The following is an 18,866-nucleotide window of genomic DNA, read 5'->3' as shown; positions in this document are numbered from 1 at the left end:
CTTGCACAAGAAGAGGCGGTGTAGACCCTCCTTCTTGCGCAAGAGCCTCTTCTGAAACAAATGGTGGCTCATTAGGTATGCAAATGAGGCTCAGTGATATTCCACACTTAGCCTCATTTGCATATTACTCGCACAAGAAGCCGCGAGTGTAGACATAGCCTAGGTGTGTGGGTTACATATGCCCACTATTTCAGTGGGAGTTGGACACATAACAGATCAGAAACTTTGGCCCTTACTCTGAACCTGGAGAAACTACAAATCCAACACTGAGAAAAATCCAATTGAGAGTTATGATGCAGTGGTAGCTGCACTAAGATTAAGGTTCCATTAAAGAATATCATTTGCGTAGTGGAAAGAATGGAGGTTATCTGGTTTCTTTGCAAGTGTTTGAAGAGAAGGTTTGATTATAATCTCTGGCTGATCACAGATTGTTTGGTATATTGATTGTGCAATGTGACGTTCTGGAAAGCTCATAATAAGCTGCTGAAAAACAGATGGTGGGCCTTTTTTCCCCCTGAGGAGTGTCTTTTCTTTATGATCATCTAGCAGAAAAATAAGATTGCAGCTATGGGCAAAAATTACACATGTCATAGTTCTCATAAGAGAGATTTTTAGAGTCTTTTTAGGAAGATTCACAGCTTAGAAAAAAAGATGCTTTTAAAAGAGATCCCAAGGGTGCCGGACCAGGGAGTTCCAACCTGTACTGTACTACAGATTAGTAAATACCTGTGTGATCCACTGGGGAAGTGTTTCCAAAACAACGAGTGAGAAAATGTGGTGTTGTTTTTTTCACCCGAGAGGAAAAGACAAAAGAAAGAAAAATTCGTGACAAAAAGGGAAAAAAAAATTTTTCATCAAAATTTTCCACAGAAAACTTAAAGGTTTTGGAGAAATTTTTAAAACCATAATATTTTGTTGAAAAAACAAAAATGTTTTGAGTTTGAAATGTGGCTGTGGTGCCTTATCAGTGTTGTAGTTTGGCTGCCTCATTTTCATCTCTAGCCTGGGTTCCTAATTTGGCCCACATCTTCTGTGAAATACCATGGTCTCTTTTTGTGGCGAGGGAATCATATGATTATGATGTTTTGTGGGACATATCGTGCAGCTGAGAAGTACATACAGTATATATTTCCAACCTCAACTTTGACATGGATAATAGAGCATAGGAATAAATAAATGGAGTACTTCACAATTTCTAACTATTTGAAGTCTTTGGAGAAATAGCAGTGCGGTAATTGAACCACAGTATACTTCTAGTCTTTGTAGTGACATGAGGCATGACAAGAAGTAGTCAGAATTTAAGTTAGAAATATATTTCATGTCATTAATTAGTAACATTACCGTAATTGTAAAGACATTTTAAAAATGAAAGATAGAGCTGCTGAAAAAGATTGTAAAATTTCTTGAATAATTGCTAGAGTTCAAGGCATTATGTTGGTTTTAAAAAATGTGCATATGGCACCCTTAAATGAATGTAAATGTAGCTTTCTTTCTGTGAATTATTATTGGAGTTTTGATAAAACACTTATCTAGAAGGGAATTGGAGAGGTCTTATTTTGAGGAAAGACTCCAGTGCATCACACTTCAATTTAGCTTGTCTTTAGGGATTATCATAACATATATCACCAGGCAACTTCTACAAGGTGTGGGGTGACATGAAGAAGTGGGCTGTGCCCATGAAAGCTCATGATACCATCTATATGTTTTGTTAGTCTATAAAGCGCTACCAGACCATTTGTTGTTTTTTCTGTACAGACTAACTCGGCTACCCCCTGAAGCTTCAGAAATCATAAAGTCTAATAAAGTCATCAAAGTCATGGGGAAGATGTTTCCTGACTTAAATGAACTTTAGATTGGATCAATAGTCGTGGCAACAGAGCAGGCTATATTTTAGAAAGATTACGTGCCAAATTAAACACATAGGAAAATATTCTGCTCTCGGATGTTTCCATACAGGAATGTGACTCACTCCTGTCTTACTTTGGTGTTAAGTAGTCATAATTGCATTGAAACTGAGAGTTACATCTGTGTCAAATCGGCATAACCCAAGGGTGAGCGAAGCCATATATTTAAACACTGTAGCTGATTTGTCTACATAGCCAGATAGTGAAATGGTGTTATGATTCATTTGACTTCAAAGCTAAACAGCAGATATATTTTTGAATACCTGTAGTCTGAAAATTATTATACAACGGCTACATTGCAGACACCCAGAAAGAAGGCAGCCAATCTAAAGGGAATTTTTGGCTACCAAACTTTGAAGGAAGCCATCACAAACACCTTTTTAATTGTCAGAACTCTGCGTCAATGTCCTTCCAACTAAGTTTGTGTTTGAATGCCTTTATACCTAGCCCTCCCGCAATTTTAAACTATGGAAACTGTCAGGAAGCCAGAACAAGGAAGCCATTTTGCTTTATTCAAGAAAAATACTTGTTTAAAACAGAAAAATACTGTGAGGAAGAAGACACTGAGCTTATGCATTTCAGAGTATTATGGAAATATTTACATGTAAGAGTCCTGCAAATCTGTCATCTTCATTCATAGTGGAAATCAAAATCCAGAACCAACTTTCTTCCCTTCCTATAAAATAAACAGTGGAGGCAGAACACTAGGCACAGGCAATGGTAGTAAGTTTTTAGGGCACTCACTGTATTCCGATGAACACAGTTAGAATGTTCTCTTGGGCAGGGAGTGAGAAAGCTTACAGAACTCTGTCACTATCGGAGTAGCCTAATTCTTGAATGGGCAGGGAGTGAGAATGATTTGCAGTATTGCTACTAGTAGCACTTGAAATGCGTTTGAGGGAAGTTTGGAATATTTTTTGAAGATGAGTTTTAAACATTTCGCCAGCAAAAGCATAGATCACCGGGTTGAGGCAGCAGTGGATGAAGGAGATTGATTCGGTCAGCTGCAGGGCCAGCGCTAGCCTTTTGCTTGTCTCACAGTCGCTGATGACGTGCAAGTTCTGCAGAGAGTCTAGGAAGAGCACAATGTTGAAAGGAGCCCAGAAAAGGAAAAAGATGACCACGATTATGAAGATCATCTTGATGGCTTTAATCTTCTTTCGGTTTTTGCATCTCTGCAGATTTTTCAAGATGTGGGAGTAGCAGTATATGAGGATGCTGAGCGGGATCAAAAGGCCCAAGACATTGACTTCAAACTGAGTGAAAAATCGCCAGGTCTCTTGGCCTGGAGGGTATTTGGGGATGCATGTGAGGGACTGTTCAATTTCCACTTCTTGGTTAAACACCATACTGGGTACGGCAGCCAAGCTAGCCATCACCCACAAGATTAAGCTTATAATTATACCACAAGAGGCTGTCCGAACTCTCATGGCATAAACCGCATGAACAATTGCTATATACCTGTCTATGCTCATGAGGGTAATAAAGAAAATGCTACTGTAAAAGCCTATGTAATAAATGCCAGTCATTATTTTACACAAGGCATTCCCAAAAATCCATTCTTCTGAAGCGTAATGAGCCTGAAATGGGAGGGGCACAACAAACAGCAGGTCAGAGATCGCCAAGTTGAGCAAGCACACGTCTGTCATGGTGGTGACTTTCTTCCTGGTTAAGAGCACACATACGACCAAGGCATTTCCTACTAGACAGACAACAAATACTAGGCAGTAAACGATTGGAAGAAACAGTGTTTTTAATCTGCCGAAACCATTGCCTTCACTGCAAGGAGAGGTGCCTTCATCATACACATAGTAGTATTCTGTGGTGTTTGGGAAAGGGCTTGTAAATATCATCTTTAATACCTGTGCACAAAAAAGAGATAATTAATTGACTATGGGTAGAGAAGAGTTACAGAAGACTGAATTCTGCTTCTGTTATTGACGCTGAATGAAATCAATGCGACTGCTTGAGGAATAAGGTACCGATCAGTTTAAGGATTTGTCTAAACATAAAATGATGCCACTTCAACTAAACTGGTTAGGTAAAGCAGTGTGAACTTACCCCTTGTACATGCCCAGTATGAATGCAATTATGCTGGTATGGCTTACTCCCAAACACAAAGGAAAATAAGCTGTATCAATATAATATGTATCACTACAACAACCACACTAAGGGCTAAATCACAAGAGCTCTATTGTGGGGTTTTTTAATTGCACCACTAAATGACAGAATTGTAGTGGTACAAAAATTGTGAGGAAGGCAGCCCTAAGCATAGCAGGATCCAGCTCTCCATGTATTATAATAAAGAACATTTTATTGAGAAGATATATAGCCTCACAAAGGTCAGATTTCTGATTGGACAACCCATCTGTTGGCATTGTACCTCTCTGGAACAACTTTTCCCCAAGTTGAGATGCAGGTTTTGGTCTTATTTCAAGTTTTCTGGTTTTGAAAATCAAAACCAATTTTGGTGGTTTCTCTCTCCATAATGTATGACACATTCTAGTGTAAACAATTTAATAATATTATTGCCAGAACTTTCATAAGTGACTAGTGATTTTTGCATGACCACACCTTCCCTTTAAGAGGGAAAAGTTATAAAACATATCAGGAAAAGCCATGAAAAGCAATCTATTTGGAAAGATTTTTCCCCTAATTTGTAAAAAACATTTGCATTTGCATTTTTCTGGCCATAACCTTGAAAACAAATTCTTTGTTTCTTGAAGGCTCATCCAGAGCTTTGAAACACATTGATTAGAACAGGCAGGTATAATTATTATTTTGGACGTGGATCATCCACTCTTGGGGGAAGGGAAAGCAGATTCTCCATGAGGATTCTTTTAAAGAAACCTCCTCTGTCCTGTTGGGGAAGTGGAGTTTGTCTCCATTAACCCAAAGACACGCTCTACCTGTGCACAAGTGCTTTCATCGTTGGAATGATGCTATTGAGATGGTCAAGCCTCCCACTGCACTAAAGATGGAAGAACTAGCAATAGACGGTCCGCTTCGCACCAGGTCAGGAGGGAAGGGAAGAGAATCAGGACTGTAATTTACTCTCTAGTCCTGCTGTTCATGCCTGTCATTCTACATCCAAACTCTTAAACATTTCATTTGGCGGCTCATAGCAGGCAATCAGCATATTACGGGTTCAGAATCTTTATACAACCCCCCCCCCCAAAAGTCATGTTTTCATGCAAAGATCTTTCGTTAGAAATCATAAGCAATGAGAGAAGAACCATGCAATATGTTATCTAAACTAATTCTCTGCTCTGATTCTAGAGCAAATAACATATAGTTCTGCAATTACGTTATATATTTATAAAACAGATGTGTGTAGAATAAATATATGCCATGTGAAATCACACAAAGGTAATTCATTTGATTCTGATCTCATTTACATCAGTATAATTCAAGAGTAATTTTACTAAAATGAATAGGTGAGTCAGTGCTCAGCATCTCTGAAGTTTGGGTTGTTATTCTATGTAGCGGATACACTCTTCTCAACTTTCTATTTTCCAAATTTCATTGTTTTCCATGCGGGACCTCTTCTCCCTTCTCCACTTCAGTAAGACTAACAATAAAGTTGAAAAAGCATAATTTTCTAGAGACAGATATCTCTCAAGACACGTCTCCCCTTTCCCAACTATAGCTAGTTAACTACAGTTAAGACTACATTATGTTTACTATAGACTGATTTTACCTTTGACTAAAGAGGCAGGACTTGGTTTGGTATTTGTTCTACTGTATTATCTTCCTCCCTTGGTCACAGATGCATCCAAATGGTCTTTTCCCTAGGTAGTGGAGATCGACGAGCAATTTTAAAGCATGTCAGTTGTATAGACTCCCAAGAGCTACAGAATAAGTATGGAGGCTAAAAGTCTAGTTTAAGAGAGAACATACAATAGATGCGTAAACAGGAAATGGCGATCGTGAAAGGGTTTATAAATAGTCTCTGTAAGAATGTGTCAGTCTCACATTCTTTGATGTAAAGAGGTATACACATGTGAGCAGGTGCTCTCCTGTGTATGCAAGGGCTGCAGCGTCAACTCCCTTACCTCTAGCAAAACACCAAGCCACTATGGCCACCTCCATAATAGAAACTAAGACCCCTTAATACCTGTGCCAGGAACGAGTAGTACAGGTGCATGTTCTACAGATGTAACTTTTCTGCAGGTGTAAATTGGTGTAGATCTGCTGAATTCAATGGAATTGTGCCAATGTAGCGCAAATGAAAACCTGGCATGTAATTTCCAAAAAAATCTATTTGGTTTCATATTAAATGACATACTGGTCTAGCCATGTACTTTCTTTTCTGCATCTGTTTATTAGTGACTGTGACGGGACAAGGCAGCCCCGCACTGAGCCTGCAGGGCCCAGCTAGGGTTACCTGGCTGCAGAGGTCCCTCACCCGCAGCCCTATCAAGCATGCCCAGGCTGTAGCTCCATTATAAAAGCCTGGGGAAGGACTCAGTCAGGGATGGCAGCCAGAGGAGAAGGACCTGGGAAGGGAGCTCCTGCACAGCTGTCACCAGAGACTGCCCGCCGAGGAGACACCGGCCCGGAGGCCGCAGCAAGCTGTACGAGTACATGGGAAAGGAACCCCAGTGAACCAGGTAGGAAGAGGCCCAGGGCAGGAGCGGGAACCACCTCTCCCACCCCGAGAACCTTGGCACGTTTCAGCCGGATTGCCCCTCTGAGGGAGTGACCCACTATCCGGTCACTCACAGGGCCCTGGGCTGGGAACTGGTGGAGTAGGCTGGGCCCAGATGTAACCCCACTACAACTCTGAACTGTGTTTCGGACTCAGGATGGAAGGCCTTGGCCTTGTCTTAAAGGGCCAGACTTGAACTGTGTTTTGGACTCAGGCTGGATGGCCTTGGACTTAAGAGGTCCTGCAGAAGGGCCAGGCAGGAGTGACGTACTTGTTTCAATGAGATATGGACTCACCCATACCTACACATCTCTTCAGCCATTTTTGAAAACTCATTTTTATTTAAAGTTGAAAGATTTGTTTGAGTACATTTTGGTATATGCAACACATGAGGTTTGGGACAAAATGCCGGCCCGACTGGAAGTAGGATTGGCTTCCACTTATGATCGCTTTATACAATGTTATAAAGATATATTGGACTTAAAATCCAAATGCGCACACACAGTTCATCTACAGATCTCAACAGTATCATTTCTATATTACTGTACGTACAGAGGCCAAATGCCTTGCCTGACTGGGCAAGTAAATGATAGAACTGGAAAAAGTAATATGGTAGCTTCCAAAGGCCCCAAGATCTTGTGCACTGCACAGTCACAGACTGAAAAACAATCCCAAAGAGCCTACAATCTGAAAAGATAAGACTGACAAAGGGTAATAGGAGAAACAGGCACAAAAGTGAAGTTACTTCCTAAAGCTCACACCATAGATCAATAGCAGGGCCAGGAGCAGAAAAAGTATCCTGTTTTACAATCACAGTGCTATCCACTGGGCCATTCTACCTTCAATGGATGCTCATCCTTTTGATTTTATAATCTAATAAAGACAATCCCCTCATCCCTTTGGAAAATAAGAGATATAGAGATAGCTGGTAAGAGATCAGAGTAGGCAGAATGAATAAAAGAACAGGGTTTGTATGCTAAGAGGAAGGGCGTTTGAAATAAGATACAATATTTGTTTAGTTCTAGACAGCAATGTAAAATAAGTCTTAACAATGAGAAGGGGGCAAGAAGCAATGGGGACACATGAAATACAAGGAAGAGTAGGAGTAGATGAAAACAGAGACATAAGATGGGGATAAAATTATGCAGGACCTTGAAGACTTTGAACTTCGTGATAAAAGAGAAAATGCCGGTGAAAAGAATTAGGGTACGTCTACACTACATGGCTCCGTCGATGGAGCCATGTAGATGAGCTTTGTAGACAAAGGAAAATGTCATCATTTACATCAAAATGGCTGCCGCGCTGTGCCAATCAGCTGTTTTTTGGCACCGCATGGTAGTTTGGACTCTCTGTGGTCGACATCAAAAGCCTTTGTCAACCGCCCCGGTAAACCTCATCCCACGAGGCATAACGGGGAGGTTGACAAAGGCTTTTGATGTCGACTGCGGAGCGTCCAGACTACCACACAGTGCCGAAAAACAGCTGATTGGCACAGCGCGGCAGCCATTTTTATGTAAATGATGACATTTTCCTATGTCTACAAAGCTCATCTCCATGGCTCCGTCGATGGAGCCATGTAATGTAGACATACCCTAATTCTTTTCACCGGCATTTACCCTTAGAGTGGGGGGGGTCTGGGGAGGAAGATGAGTTTATAGCCACATTTTGGATAGACAGGAGAAGGTTACAGTATGGAAGCCAAAATTGTGTAATGCACAAATAATGGTTTTAGTTGTATGAAGGGAGGGCAAGAGATGGTTATAGAGTGGGACACGGAACAGTCAGAAGTAAAATTCTCAAGAGCACCTCATGCCCATTTTCAAAAGTGGCTAAGGCAAAAGGCCCCGTGTCCCATTGGCTTTCAGTGAGACTTAGGAGTCCAAGTGCCTAAGTCACCTTTGAAAATAGGACTTCAGTGCTTTTCAAAAATAACCTGTATCTGGAGGGGAAGAATTAAAGATGACAGTGTAGGAAGAATGGAGTTGTCCAAAGGAGAAAAGGATTAGGGAGAAAGATGGAGAATCCAGGATTGGAAAAGTAGAATCATATGAGAAAATCAGATGGAGGAGTGAGATTAGACAGAGATAGAGGTTGTGTTAGGGGATGTCTACACTACAAAGTTAATCTGAAATAACAGCCGTTATTTCGAATTAACTTCAATAGGGTCTATACATGCAAACCACTATTTCAAATTAAATTCGGGATAGCAGAGCGCATAATTCCAATTTGGTAAACCTCATTCTATGAGGAGTAACGCCAAATTCGAAATAGCTATTTTGAATTAAGTGCTGTGTAGACACTTAATTTGAAATAGGGGACCTCCAGCCCTTTCCAAGGAGCCCTGGTGGCACAACCAGGAAAACTCGTCTGCTCCCCCAAAGCCCTGGACCCCTTAAAGGAGCAGACTCTGGCCACAGTGCTTGTGCCATTTGCCAGCCTGTCAGCACCCAGCCAGCAGACCACGCACCTGGCACAGGATGAGCCAGAAACCCGCTGCCACCCAGCCCTCCACCACTCCCCAGGACCAGGCTGGCGGCTCCCAGGAGCCTGCCAGGGGCCACAAAAGGCAGGCACCTGCCTAGTCTAGTGCGGAGATTGTGGACCTCATTGAGGTTTGAGGGGAGGCCTCCAATGCCCATGATATCCACACTATGCACAGGAATACGGCCATCTACAGCCTCATGGCTGCCAGCCTGGCCACCAGAGGCCACATGTGGATCCAGGAGCAGGTGCAAACTAAAATCAAAGGGTATGTCTACACTACCCTCCTAGTTCGAACTAGGAGGGTAATGTAGGCATACCGCACTTGAAAATGAAGCCCGGGATTTGAATTTCCTGGGCTTCATTAGCATAAGCGGGGAGCCACCATTTTTAAAACCCCGCTGGTTCAAACCCCGTGCCGCGCAGCTACACGGGGCTCGAACTAGGTAGTTCGGACTAGGCTTCCTATTCTGAACTACCGGTACACCTCGTTTCACGAGGTGTACTGGTAGTTCGAGCCCCGTGTACGGGGTTCGAACCAGCGGGGTTTTAAAAATGGCGGCTCCCCGCTTATACAAATGAAGCCCGGGAAATTCAAATCCCGGGCTTCATTTGCAAGTGCGGTATGCCTACATTACCCCACTAGTTCGAACTAGCGGGGTAGTGTAGACATATCCAAAGAGCTGCAGCAGGCCTATGCCAGGGGCTCCCAACCAGGGGCTGATCCAGAGGCCTGCCTGCACTACGAGGCCCTGGACCGCATCCTGGGGGGTCAGATGGTCCATGCCCCCCTGGTGGTCATTGACCCCGGGGCAGAGGAGGAGAACGGCATCCAGGAGCCTCAGGAGCCTGCAGGAAGTGTGCCCTGGACCCAGAACCCCCGAGGCATACCAGAGAGCCCATCAGCAGCCTCATGTGAGGCTGGGGAGGCCTCCACATGTGAGTGCCATCACGGTCCCCTTATGTGCGACCGGGGGGGAGGGGAAGCCCAGGGACAGAGTGTGTCGGCCTTGCCAACCATGGAGCAGGCGGCAACCTGTGCATCTGCCATGTCCACCAGGACATGTGGCCCCACCTGGGTGCCATGCAGGGGCCCTTGCCTGTTCCCCACATGCGTCTACGCGTTAAGGTACATGACAGGCTCCTGACCCCTGGGAGAGACACTGCACACTGCCCTCCCTCCAGATGCCCCCTCTACCCAGAGGCATCTTCCCTCTCCTTTGCCCTCCCCCCACACCACACTATAGGCAGCACAGGGGCTGGGGTGCAGTCCTAGGCCAGCTTACATTCCCGGGGATAGCAAGATGTGATGGTGCGGAACCTGCCATCCTCACCTTGCAGAGGGGGGCTGGGTTTCACCCACTGTGTCCCCAGGGAGAACTGACCACTTCTCTTGTTTCACCACGGCCACAGCACCTGTGAATGCAGGACGCATCACCCTGCCTGGACCATCCACCCGCATCTGGGCCAGCAGGCACACCCACAACCAGGAGGAGTACCAGCGACAGCACCTGTGGTTACAGGGAAGGCAGGTCCACAGCCTGGAGCACTGGGTGCAAGAAGACCTGCAGCTGTGGTGGGAGAGCTTGCGGGAGCTGTGGGAGCAGGGCCGTGCCCTCTGTGAGCACCTGCAGATCCTGGTGGAACAATTGCTGCCTCTTGTTGCTCCAGCCCCTGCGGCCGCCCCAGCTATCGCTCCTCCTCCCACCCCTGCTTCCCCTCCTGCTTCTTCCACCCCCACCCATTCCTCCTGCCCCACCCTCCACTTTCCCCCTCCCAGCCCTGGGGACACTGAGGCACCCGCACTCGCAGTGCTGTGAGAAGTGAGGGCCTGCAAGATCCCCAACCCTGATCTCCCCCTCCCCCTTCTTCCCTCTGCCTCCCCCTTCTAGCTCCCTCCTCCGAGGTCTCCCCCCTATCTTCTCCCGCCCTCATTCCTCCCCTCCACCGACCCCAGTTATGTTAAATAAAGAGTTTTTTGTGGCAACATGGGTGTTTTTATTGTACATCAGGAAGGGGGGTTAGGGAGGGGAAAGGGGAAGCAGATGGGGGAGGAATGTAAGGCACAAGGCCCCAGTGGGGCACGCCAAAGGGGTTTCAGTCCTCATCCACCTGGAAGCTCTCCCGCAGGGCTCCCCGGATGCAGACAGCCCCCTGAAGAGCCTCCTGAATGGCAGCCATGCGGGGTTGTGCATACTGGCCAGCCAGGCGGTCAGCCTCTGACATCCAGGCTGGCAGGAAAACCTCCCCCTTCCTCTCACATAAATTGTGGAGCACACAACATGCTGCCACCATGTGAGGAATATTGTGCTTGGAGAGGTCGAGGAGGCATCTAAATCAGGCCTTCAGTTGGCCAAAGGCCCCCTCGACCACAATGCAGGCCCTGCTGAGCCTGGCATTGAATGCTTGCCGGGAGGGGTTGAGGTGCCCCATGTACGGCTTCATGAGCCAAGGCTGTAGGGAGTAGGCCGTATCCCCCAGCAGGCACACTGGCATGTCCACGTCCCCGACCCTGATGTGGTGGTCAGGGAAGAAAGTCCCGGCGTGCATCCTCTGGCACATGGAGGAGTTGTGGTACACCCGCGCGCCATGTGTCTTGCCAGACCAGCCCACATTGATGTCCATGTGCTAACCCCAGTGGTCAGACTCGGCCTGCAAGATCACAGAGAAGTACCCTTGCCAGCTGATGTAGAGGGAGGCCTGGTGGTCCGGGGCTTGGATAGGGATGTGCGTCCTGTCAATTGCCCCTCCCCCCCGCAGTTGGGGAAGCCCAGGGCGCCGAACCCCTGGATGACCGCGTCCAGGTCGGTGAGGCAGACGACTCTGCGGAGCAGCACCCTGTTGATGGCCTTGACCACCTGTAGAGAGACACAGAAAACTGAGGGTTGCTGGGGTGCCCGGGCGGCTGGGAGTGTTCATTCCCCGCCACTGCTCCATGCCCCACTCCCAGAAGCAACCCCTGCTGCAATCCTGGCCACCGCGGGTGGTCTGTAGCATGGCTGGGACAGACCAAACCCTCCCAGGTACTTACATCACCTCCCCCCCGTTTTCCCTGGGGCAGCCCATCTCCTCCTTGCAGCCCCCCTCCCCACTCCTGGCCCAGTGGCCGGTGACTGCTGTACCAGCATGAGCACCGCTCCAACGGTGGATTTCCCTATGACGAACTAGTTGCCGATGGATCAGTAGCTATCCAGCATGGAGAGCTCCCAGAGGGCAATGGCCACTCGCTCATGGAGGGGAATGGTGGGCCTCATGCATGTGTCCTGTCGCCGCAAAGCAGGGGTGAGCCACTCACAGAGCTCGAGGAAGGTGTCCCTCTTCATCCTGAAGTTCTGGGTCCACTGCTGGTCTCCTCAGCACTCCAGGATGATGTGGTCCCACCAGTCGCTACTGGTGTCCAGATGCCAGATGCAGCGGGGCACGCTGGTGTCCGGCCGCTGCTTCTCCATGGCCTCCATTGGGGACAGAGGGAGGGCCAGGGGGCTGACCTGCAGCAGATGGTGACAGGCAGCCTCCAGCAATTACTGCCAGGCTTGCAGCAAGACATTCAACATGAGCACCAGAGTGCCCAGGGGCAGCTATGGCTCCATGGTGCTGAGTACTGTGGTGTCCCAAATGAGGGCGACCAAAGTGGACAGAGAGGAAAACGCTTTGCTGTCCCTCGGCGAGGTAGGCAAGCAAGCGGGAAAGCTGAGAACCGGCTGTCCAGGGGGGTCCCTTTAAGCACAAACCTCAGATAGCCTCAGACAGCAGCCACACAAAGCAACTACTAACCTGATGCCCTGCTGGAACCAGTTTCAGCTGCCCTTAAATGCGCTCCAGTGTCCAATCAGTGCGGACGTTCTATTTTGAAATAGCAAAACGCTATTTCGAAATACATTTTGTGTCTAAATGCGTTATTTCAAATTAGCTTAATTAGCTGTAGTGTAGACATACACTTAGAGTGTAAAACTGGGTGACATATTTGACTGAAACATTTTAAAGGCAAAAATGAAGTTTGCTGATGCCAAAAAGGTTTGTGGATTATGTTGGTTTCACCAAATAGTTCATGGTGAAAAATACCCCAAAAGTCTAAACTTGTCATTTTAACAACTTTTGAAACAAATTGTCCTGGGTTTTAATTCAAAACAACTTTTCATTTTGAAATTTCCTTCGAGTTTAGGAAACCCTTGCCCACAAAACCTAGCACTATAAGCAGACAAATCGTTTCTTTTCAGATTGAACAAAAAACTTCATTAAGCCTAGAAATTTTTTTAAATTTTCCACATAAAGTAACAAAATGAGTCCTTCATCTCTAGTAAAGAGGTAGATTAATCATTGGCAAAAGGTGGTATTCAAAACCACTGGGGGTGGATGGAAATCACCTACAGAGAGTGGAGGTTTGATGCTATTTCCAGTCATACTGAAAGTAAAGAAAAATGTGTTAATCCACAAACTAGTAAGAAGAGGGAGTAAGAATGAGCAGGTCACCAAACGGTCATGAGTGGAGGAGGGGAGAGCCAAACATCTGTTGGCCAGAAATGAATGAAAATGCATCTGCTGTGGTTCTTTTGGTGGCACTGTGGATAATGCAGCCATCTAGTACGATGCCCTCAGATTCTAGCGTATTATCCAGCTCTCTATGCTTTCTTTGTGGAGGGGAAAATTGCGTATAACCCAGCAAAGCAAGGAGCCACAGAGATACACAGCTCTGTTCTCTCCATTCTCCACATCCCCACAGAACACACTCGGTATTAACATCTTTGAGACACTTTTGTTAGATAGCTTTGGATCCTGGGATGCGCTGTAGTCCTTTATGTTCACAGAAACACGTCCGTAAACTGCAGAAGAAAAGTGAATTATATGAGCACCACAGCTTTTATGATAAATTTTGTCCACAAACATCTCAACCAATTGCTAGGCTTTGCTGCTTCTGAAGAAACATCTGTGACTGCATGGGAACAGAACCTAACTTTCAGTGCAGGACAAGCCTCCTAATTTGCCTTGTTTCCACAACGGGCTCTGTTAAAATCTTGACATTCATTTACACACTGCGGTAGCTGAAGATACCAAAGTCTTTGGCAGAGTCCCATTCTAGGGTACATCTACACAGTGGCGTTATTTTGGAATAACTGACGTTATTCTGAAATAACATAGTGCACGTCTACACTGCCAGCCTTTATTTTGAAATAATGTTGAGCTGGAGGACTTCTTACTCCAACTCCTTTTACCCTCATGTCTTGAGGAGTAAATGAAGTTGGTGGAAGAATGCTCTTCCTTTGATTTCCCGTTGTGTAGACAGCGCCAAAAGCTGAATTAAGCTATTTTGACTTAAGCTACTCAATTGATGTAGCTCAAGTTGAGTAGCTTAATTCAACTTTCGACCTGCTGTGTAGACGTAACCCAAATTATAAGGAATACTGCAAGTGCAACAGACAAAGTAAATTTTTCAAGGTGGTATGTATTACGGGGCAGATCCTCAGCTGCTGTAAATTACCTTAGCTCATTCATATCACCCATTTACAACCTGTTGAATCTTCTCAGCAGTGCTGCTGCCACGCCAGTTATTCGCACCCCATTCTGGTTTTGTGCATTTGTTTTTTCTTCCCTATGTATAGAACCTCACAATTGTCTTTGTTGATTTTTTTATTTTGTTGCCTATAGCCCAATTTTCTAATTTATCAAGAACTCTCTGAATTTAAGCTCTGTCCTCCAAAGTGCTGGCAACCTCCCCCCTCCAGCTTTGTGTCATCAGCAGATTTGATCAGTGTGCTCTCTGTTCCTACATCCAGGTCATTAATAAAAAATGTTACAGAAGACTTGATCCAGAACATGTTCCAACAAACCCTAGTAGAGACCTCCCTCCAATCTGACATCAGTCTGGCCCACGAAAGCTCATCATCTAATAAACCATCTTGTTAGTCTTTAAAGTGCTACATTGTCCTGCATTTTGCTTCAACTACCCCAGACTAACACGGCTACATTTCTATCACTATTCCATTTATAGTTATTCTTTGTGATTGTTTAACCAATCATGTATCTACTTACTAGTAGTTCCATCAAGCTTGCATTTCTCCAGCTTACTAGCAGAATGTCACGTAGGACTGTGTAAAAAATTACAGGGCTGACTACCAAAAGGAGGACAGTTACTGCTAAATGTTTATGGATTTTTAGAAAGACTCTAAACCCCCTTCTTCCTATGCAGTGATCTAGAGAAGATTGGTTTTGTGACAAAAAATGAAACTGTGGTCATGACAGCAGATACTTTGAAGCATTTCTCTGCCCTCAAACATGATGACTTTAGAAGCATTTACTATACCTATCTAGCAATGGTATTTCTAAGAGAACCTCTCACTTTGGTACCATAAAAAGCTTAAACAATAATGGTCCTGTAGCACCTTAGGGTGCATCTACACAGCAGGTCTTAACTAGAAATAAGTTATGCAAATTGAGCTACATCAATTGCGCAACTTATTTCAAAATAGTTTATTTCAAAATTGGGAGTGTCTACGCAGCACTTATTTTGAAATAGAACATTCTCCCTCCGACTTCCCTTACTCCTCCTTCAATAAGGGTTACAGGAGTCAAAATAAGAAGTCCTCCAGCTTGACAGCATTTCAACATTATTTCAAAATAACCGCCTGCTGTGTAGACATGGACTACGTTATTTTGAAATAACACGAGTTATTTTGAAATAATGTTGCTGTGTAGACGTATCCTTAGATACAAACAAAAATATATAAATAATACATCGTGAACTTTTGTGGGTACAACCCACTTCTTCACATGACAAATGTGGAGCAAGAGATAAAGAGGCTGAATTATAAAGCAGAAAAAGAGGAGAGAGGGAAAGGAAAAGTACCATAGATCATCTCCAGGCGGTTAGAAAATTAGGCAGTTTTCCTTATATGAGATTTACCAATAAAAGGCTACATATTCCCTGTACCATCTTGCCATTGCAGCAATCAACTAGGAAACAGCAACAGAAGTTTGATCTGCTGCCTTACTTCCTCTGGTTTCCAAAGGCTGAAACACCAACTAAGTCATGCCAATTTCACCTATGAAGACAATTCTGCTGTATCATTACTAGGCAGTGCATTTATGACAGCTCATTGCTCAAAGTCAGGTGCTTTCACTTTTACAGAACCCCCAGCAGTGCTGGGTGTTTTCCAGTTCAAATGGTCCCTGAGGGTACATCTACACAGCAGCGTTATTTCACAGTAACTGATGTTATTCTGAAATAACTCAGTGCCCATCTACACTATGTTGAGCTGGAGGACTTCTTATTCCAACTCCTGTAACCCTCATTTCATGAGGAGCAAGGGAAGTCGGAGGAGTGTTCTTCCTTCAACTTCCTGCTGTGTAAACAGTACCAAAAGCCAAATTAAGCAATTTAGACTTATGCTACACAATTGCCGTAGTTGAAGTTGTGTAGCTTAATTTGACTTTAGTCCTGCTGTGTAAACTCACCCTGAGAGCTTAAACCCTGTTCTACACTTTCCTGCAGTTTCCACTTCAAGGTGTATGAATCACAGTGTGAGCCAAAAGGCTGTGCTATATCAGCCCCGTGTCGACAATGTGGGCGTGAACAGAAAGGTTCCAAATTATAGTTATGTAATCAGGTCTGAAGCATGATTTGAAGAGGGAGGGTGATTGGTGTGAGGAGAGAGGCCTGGTTTGGTGGTCCAGAAATGGGAGGGCATTCCAGGCTTAGACAGCAGTGTGAGAGAACACAGGCAGATGGATTTAAGAGAGAGATGAGCAAATGTGGGTTGAGGCTGCTGCTGAGGCACGGGAGTGCCATGACAAAGAGACTAGTTGGGCTATGGAGGATGTGGAAAGTGAGGCCAAGCAGTTTACACTAGGCATGTGAGTAGAAGGATTCAAAGTGTGGGGGTGATGTAGTCAGATTGCTGGGTGAGGATGACAAATACAGGCTTTGCCTTTTGATAATCCATTGCTTATCTACAGCTAAGGCTGTGTCCAGACTCAGGGTTTTTTTCGAAAAAAGTAGCCTTTTTTCAAAAAAACTTCACCTGCGTCTAGACTACAGCCGCGTTCTTTCGAAATTAAATTGCACGAGGAAGAACGCCTTTTTTGACGGAGATCCGTCGAAAATAAGTGAGTGTGGACGTGGGGAGGCCATTTTTTCGAAAATACTGGCCTCCAGGAAGAAGCCCTGGTGGACAATCTGGGGCATGGGTTGCATGTCTCTGGTTCCTGTCTGCAGCCATTTCTTAAAGGGACAGGCACCCTCACAGCCACTTGTTGCAGCAAAGGAGCCAGAGCACACGGCTACTTTGGTGCAGCATGTCCCAGCCCCAAGACCCTCCTGGCCCTTCCAGAGAGCCTTCTGGGGACCCAGCCAGGGGCTCCAAATGCCGGGCACCATCATGGTCTGGGCCAGAGATCAAGACCCTTCTGGAGCTCTGGGGAGAGGAGGAGGCCTTACAAGCCCTCAAAAGCAGGCGGCGAAATGCCGACATTTATGGCCGCATGGCAGAGGCCCTGGCCCAGAAGGGACACTACCCCCGCACCCAGGACCAGGTGCGCTCCAAAGTGAAAGAGCTGCGGCAAGGGTACGTCAAGGCCAGGGAGGAGAGCTCCCGGTCTGGTGCAGCCCCCTACTACTGCCCTTACTACACCGAGCTGGACCAGATCCTGGGTGGCAGTGGAGAAGCTCGCACACCACGGTGTTTCGTCCAGTCAGGCTTGGCAGACCCTGTGGTGGACGCGCCAGAGCAGGACCCAGAGCACTCAGGAGATGGGGACATGGTGCCAGAGGAGGATAGTGAGGAGACGGCGACCCTCACCCTGGAGCCAGTCACCCAGACCCCAGAGGCCTCCCAGGTGTCATCTGGCACAGGAGATGAAGCAGCAGGTGAGTGCAGTGAGGTTGTGTAACACCGGGGGGAGGGGGAGGTAGGTGGGTGCACAGTGGGTGATGCACAAGGGAAACCTGTCATGCTCAGGCTGATGCCCAGGTCACACACAGTGTTACCTTCAGAATGTCTGATTCCCCTGTCTCAAGGAGAGGGCATGCCCTTTTGGACAGCTGTTGCACACATGACTGATTGTGATAGAAATGTAGCCGTGTTACTCTGATCTGAGGAAGTGGGTCTGGCCCACGAAAGCTCATTCCCTAATAAACCATCCTGTTAGTATTTTAAGTGCTACAGAGTCCAGTTTTTTAGGACTGATTGTGTCTTCTTCTTTTCCTCCACAGCCGGACCAGCCGTGCAAGAGGGCCGCAGCACCCCAGCCCCACCTCCATCTCCATCTCGGGGACATGGGAGCCGCAGACACAGGCGTGTGTATGCGGACATCCTGAGGCAGCATGTGGAGGCCGTGCAGGAGCTCAACTCCATCCTGCGAGAGAGGGCGGAGGCAGAGGATTGGTGGCGTGACCAGCTTATAGAGGAGCTGGTCCAGCAGCGCACGTCCCTGACTGCCACTCTCAGGGAGGTCTGCGGCTTGCCTGCTCCTGTGCCTGGTCCTGCTCCTCCAGCACCCCATGACCCCGCCCCACCAAACCCCCCTTCCACAACAGCATCCCTTTCCCCCCTTGGACCTCCCTCTCCCCCAGCCCCCCCAGTTCCCCAGCCCCTCTCTCCCCCTGGCCCTCCTCTCCCCCAGGCCTCCCCGTCCCAAGAGCACCCTATCCAGCCAACCGACAGGTGCACCACCCGACCCCGTGGCCATGGTGGACCCTGAACACGAGGCCCAGGCAGGAGACTGAGATCAGGCAAGCACCGTGCAACCTGATCCCCTTCCCCCCTCCAGGTTTCAAGTCCCCTTCCCCCCTCCAGGTTTCAAGCACCCCCATAATCCCAGTTAAATGACAAAGAAAG

General features: G+C 46.5%; 1 protein-coding gene across 1 annotated transcript; it reads right to left on the bottom strand.

Moving 5' to 3' along the window:
* Window positions 1–2,460: 2,460 nt before the first annotated feature.
* Window positions 2,461–5,739, bottom strand: LOC102460373 (C-C chemokine receptor type 8-like). Its single transcript, XM_006133158.3, has 2 exons — window positions 5,605–5,739; window positions 2,461–3,766 (listed from the first exon to the last, which is right to left on the bottom strand). Exon 2 carries the CDS (start codon window positions 3,755–3,757, stop codon window positions 2,702–2,704), a length of 1,056 nt encoding a protein of 351 aa, XP_006133220.2. The 5' UTR covers window positions 3,758–3,766; window positions 5,605–5,739; the 3' UTR covers window positions 2,461–2,701.
* Window positions 5,740–18,866: the final 13,127 nt, after the last annotated feature.

This window comes from Pelodiscus sinensis, chromosome 2 (assembly GCF_049634645.1).
Source record: "Pelodiscus sinensis isolate JC-2024 chromosome 2, ASM4963464v1, whole genome shotgun sequence".
Lineage (NCBI taxonomy): Eukaryota > Metazoa > Chordata > Testudines > Trionychidae > Pelodiscus > Pelodiscus sinensis.
Note: the sequence above shows the minus strand (reverse complement) of the source record. Positions and strands in the feature narration are given on the sequence as shown.

Coding starts and splice junctions, on each gene's coding strand:
- LOC102460373 (XM_006133158.3), bottom strand. CDS start 3,757: ATGATATTTACAAGCCCTTTCCCAAACACCACAGAATACTACTATGTG.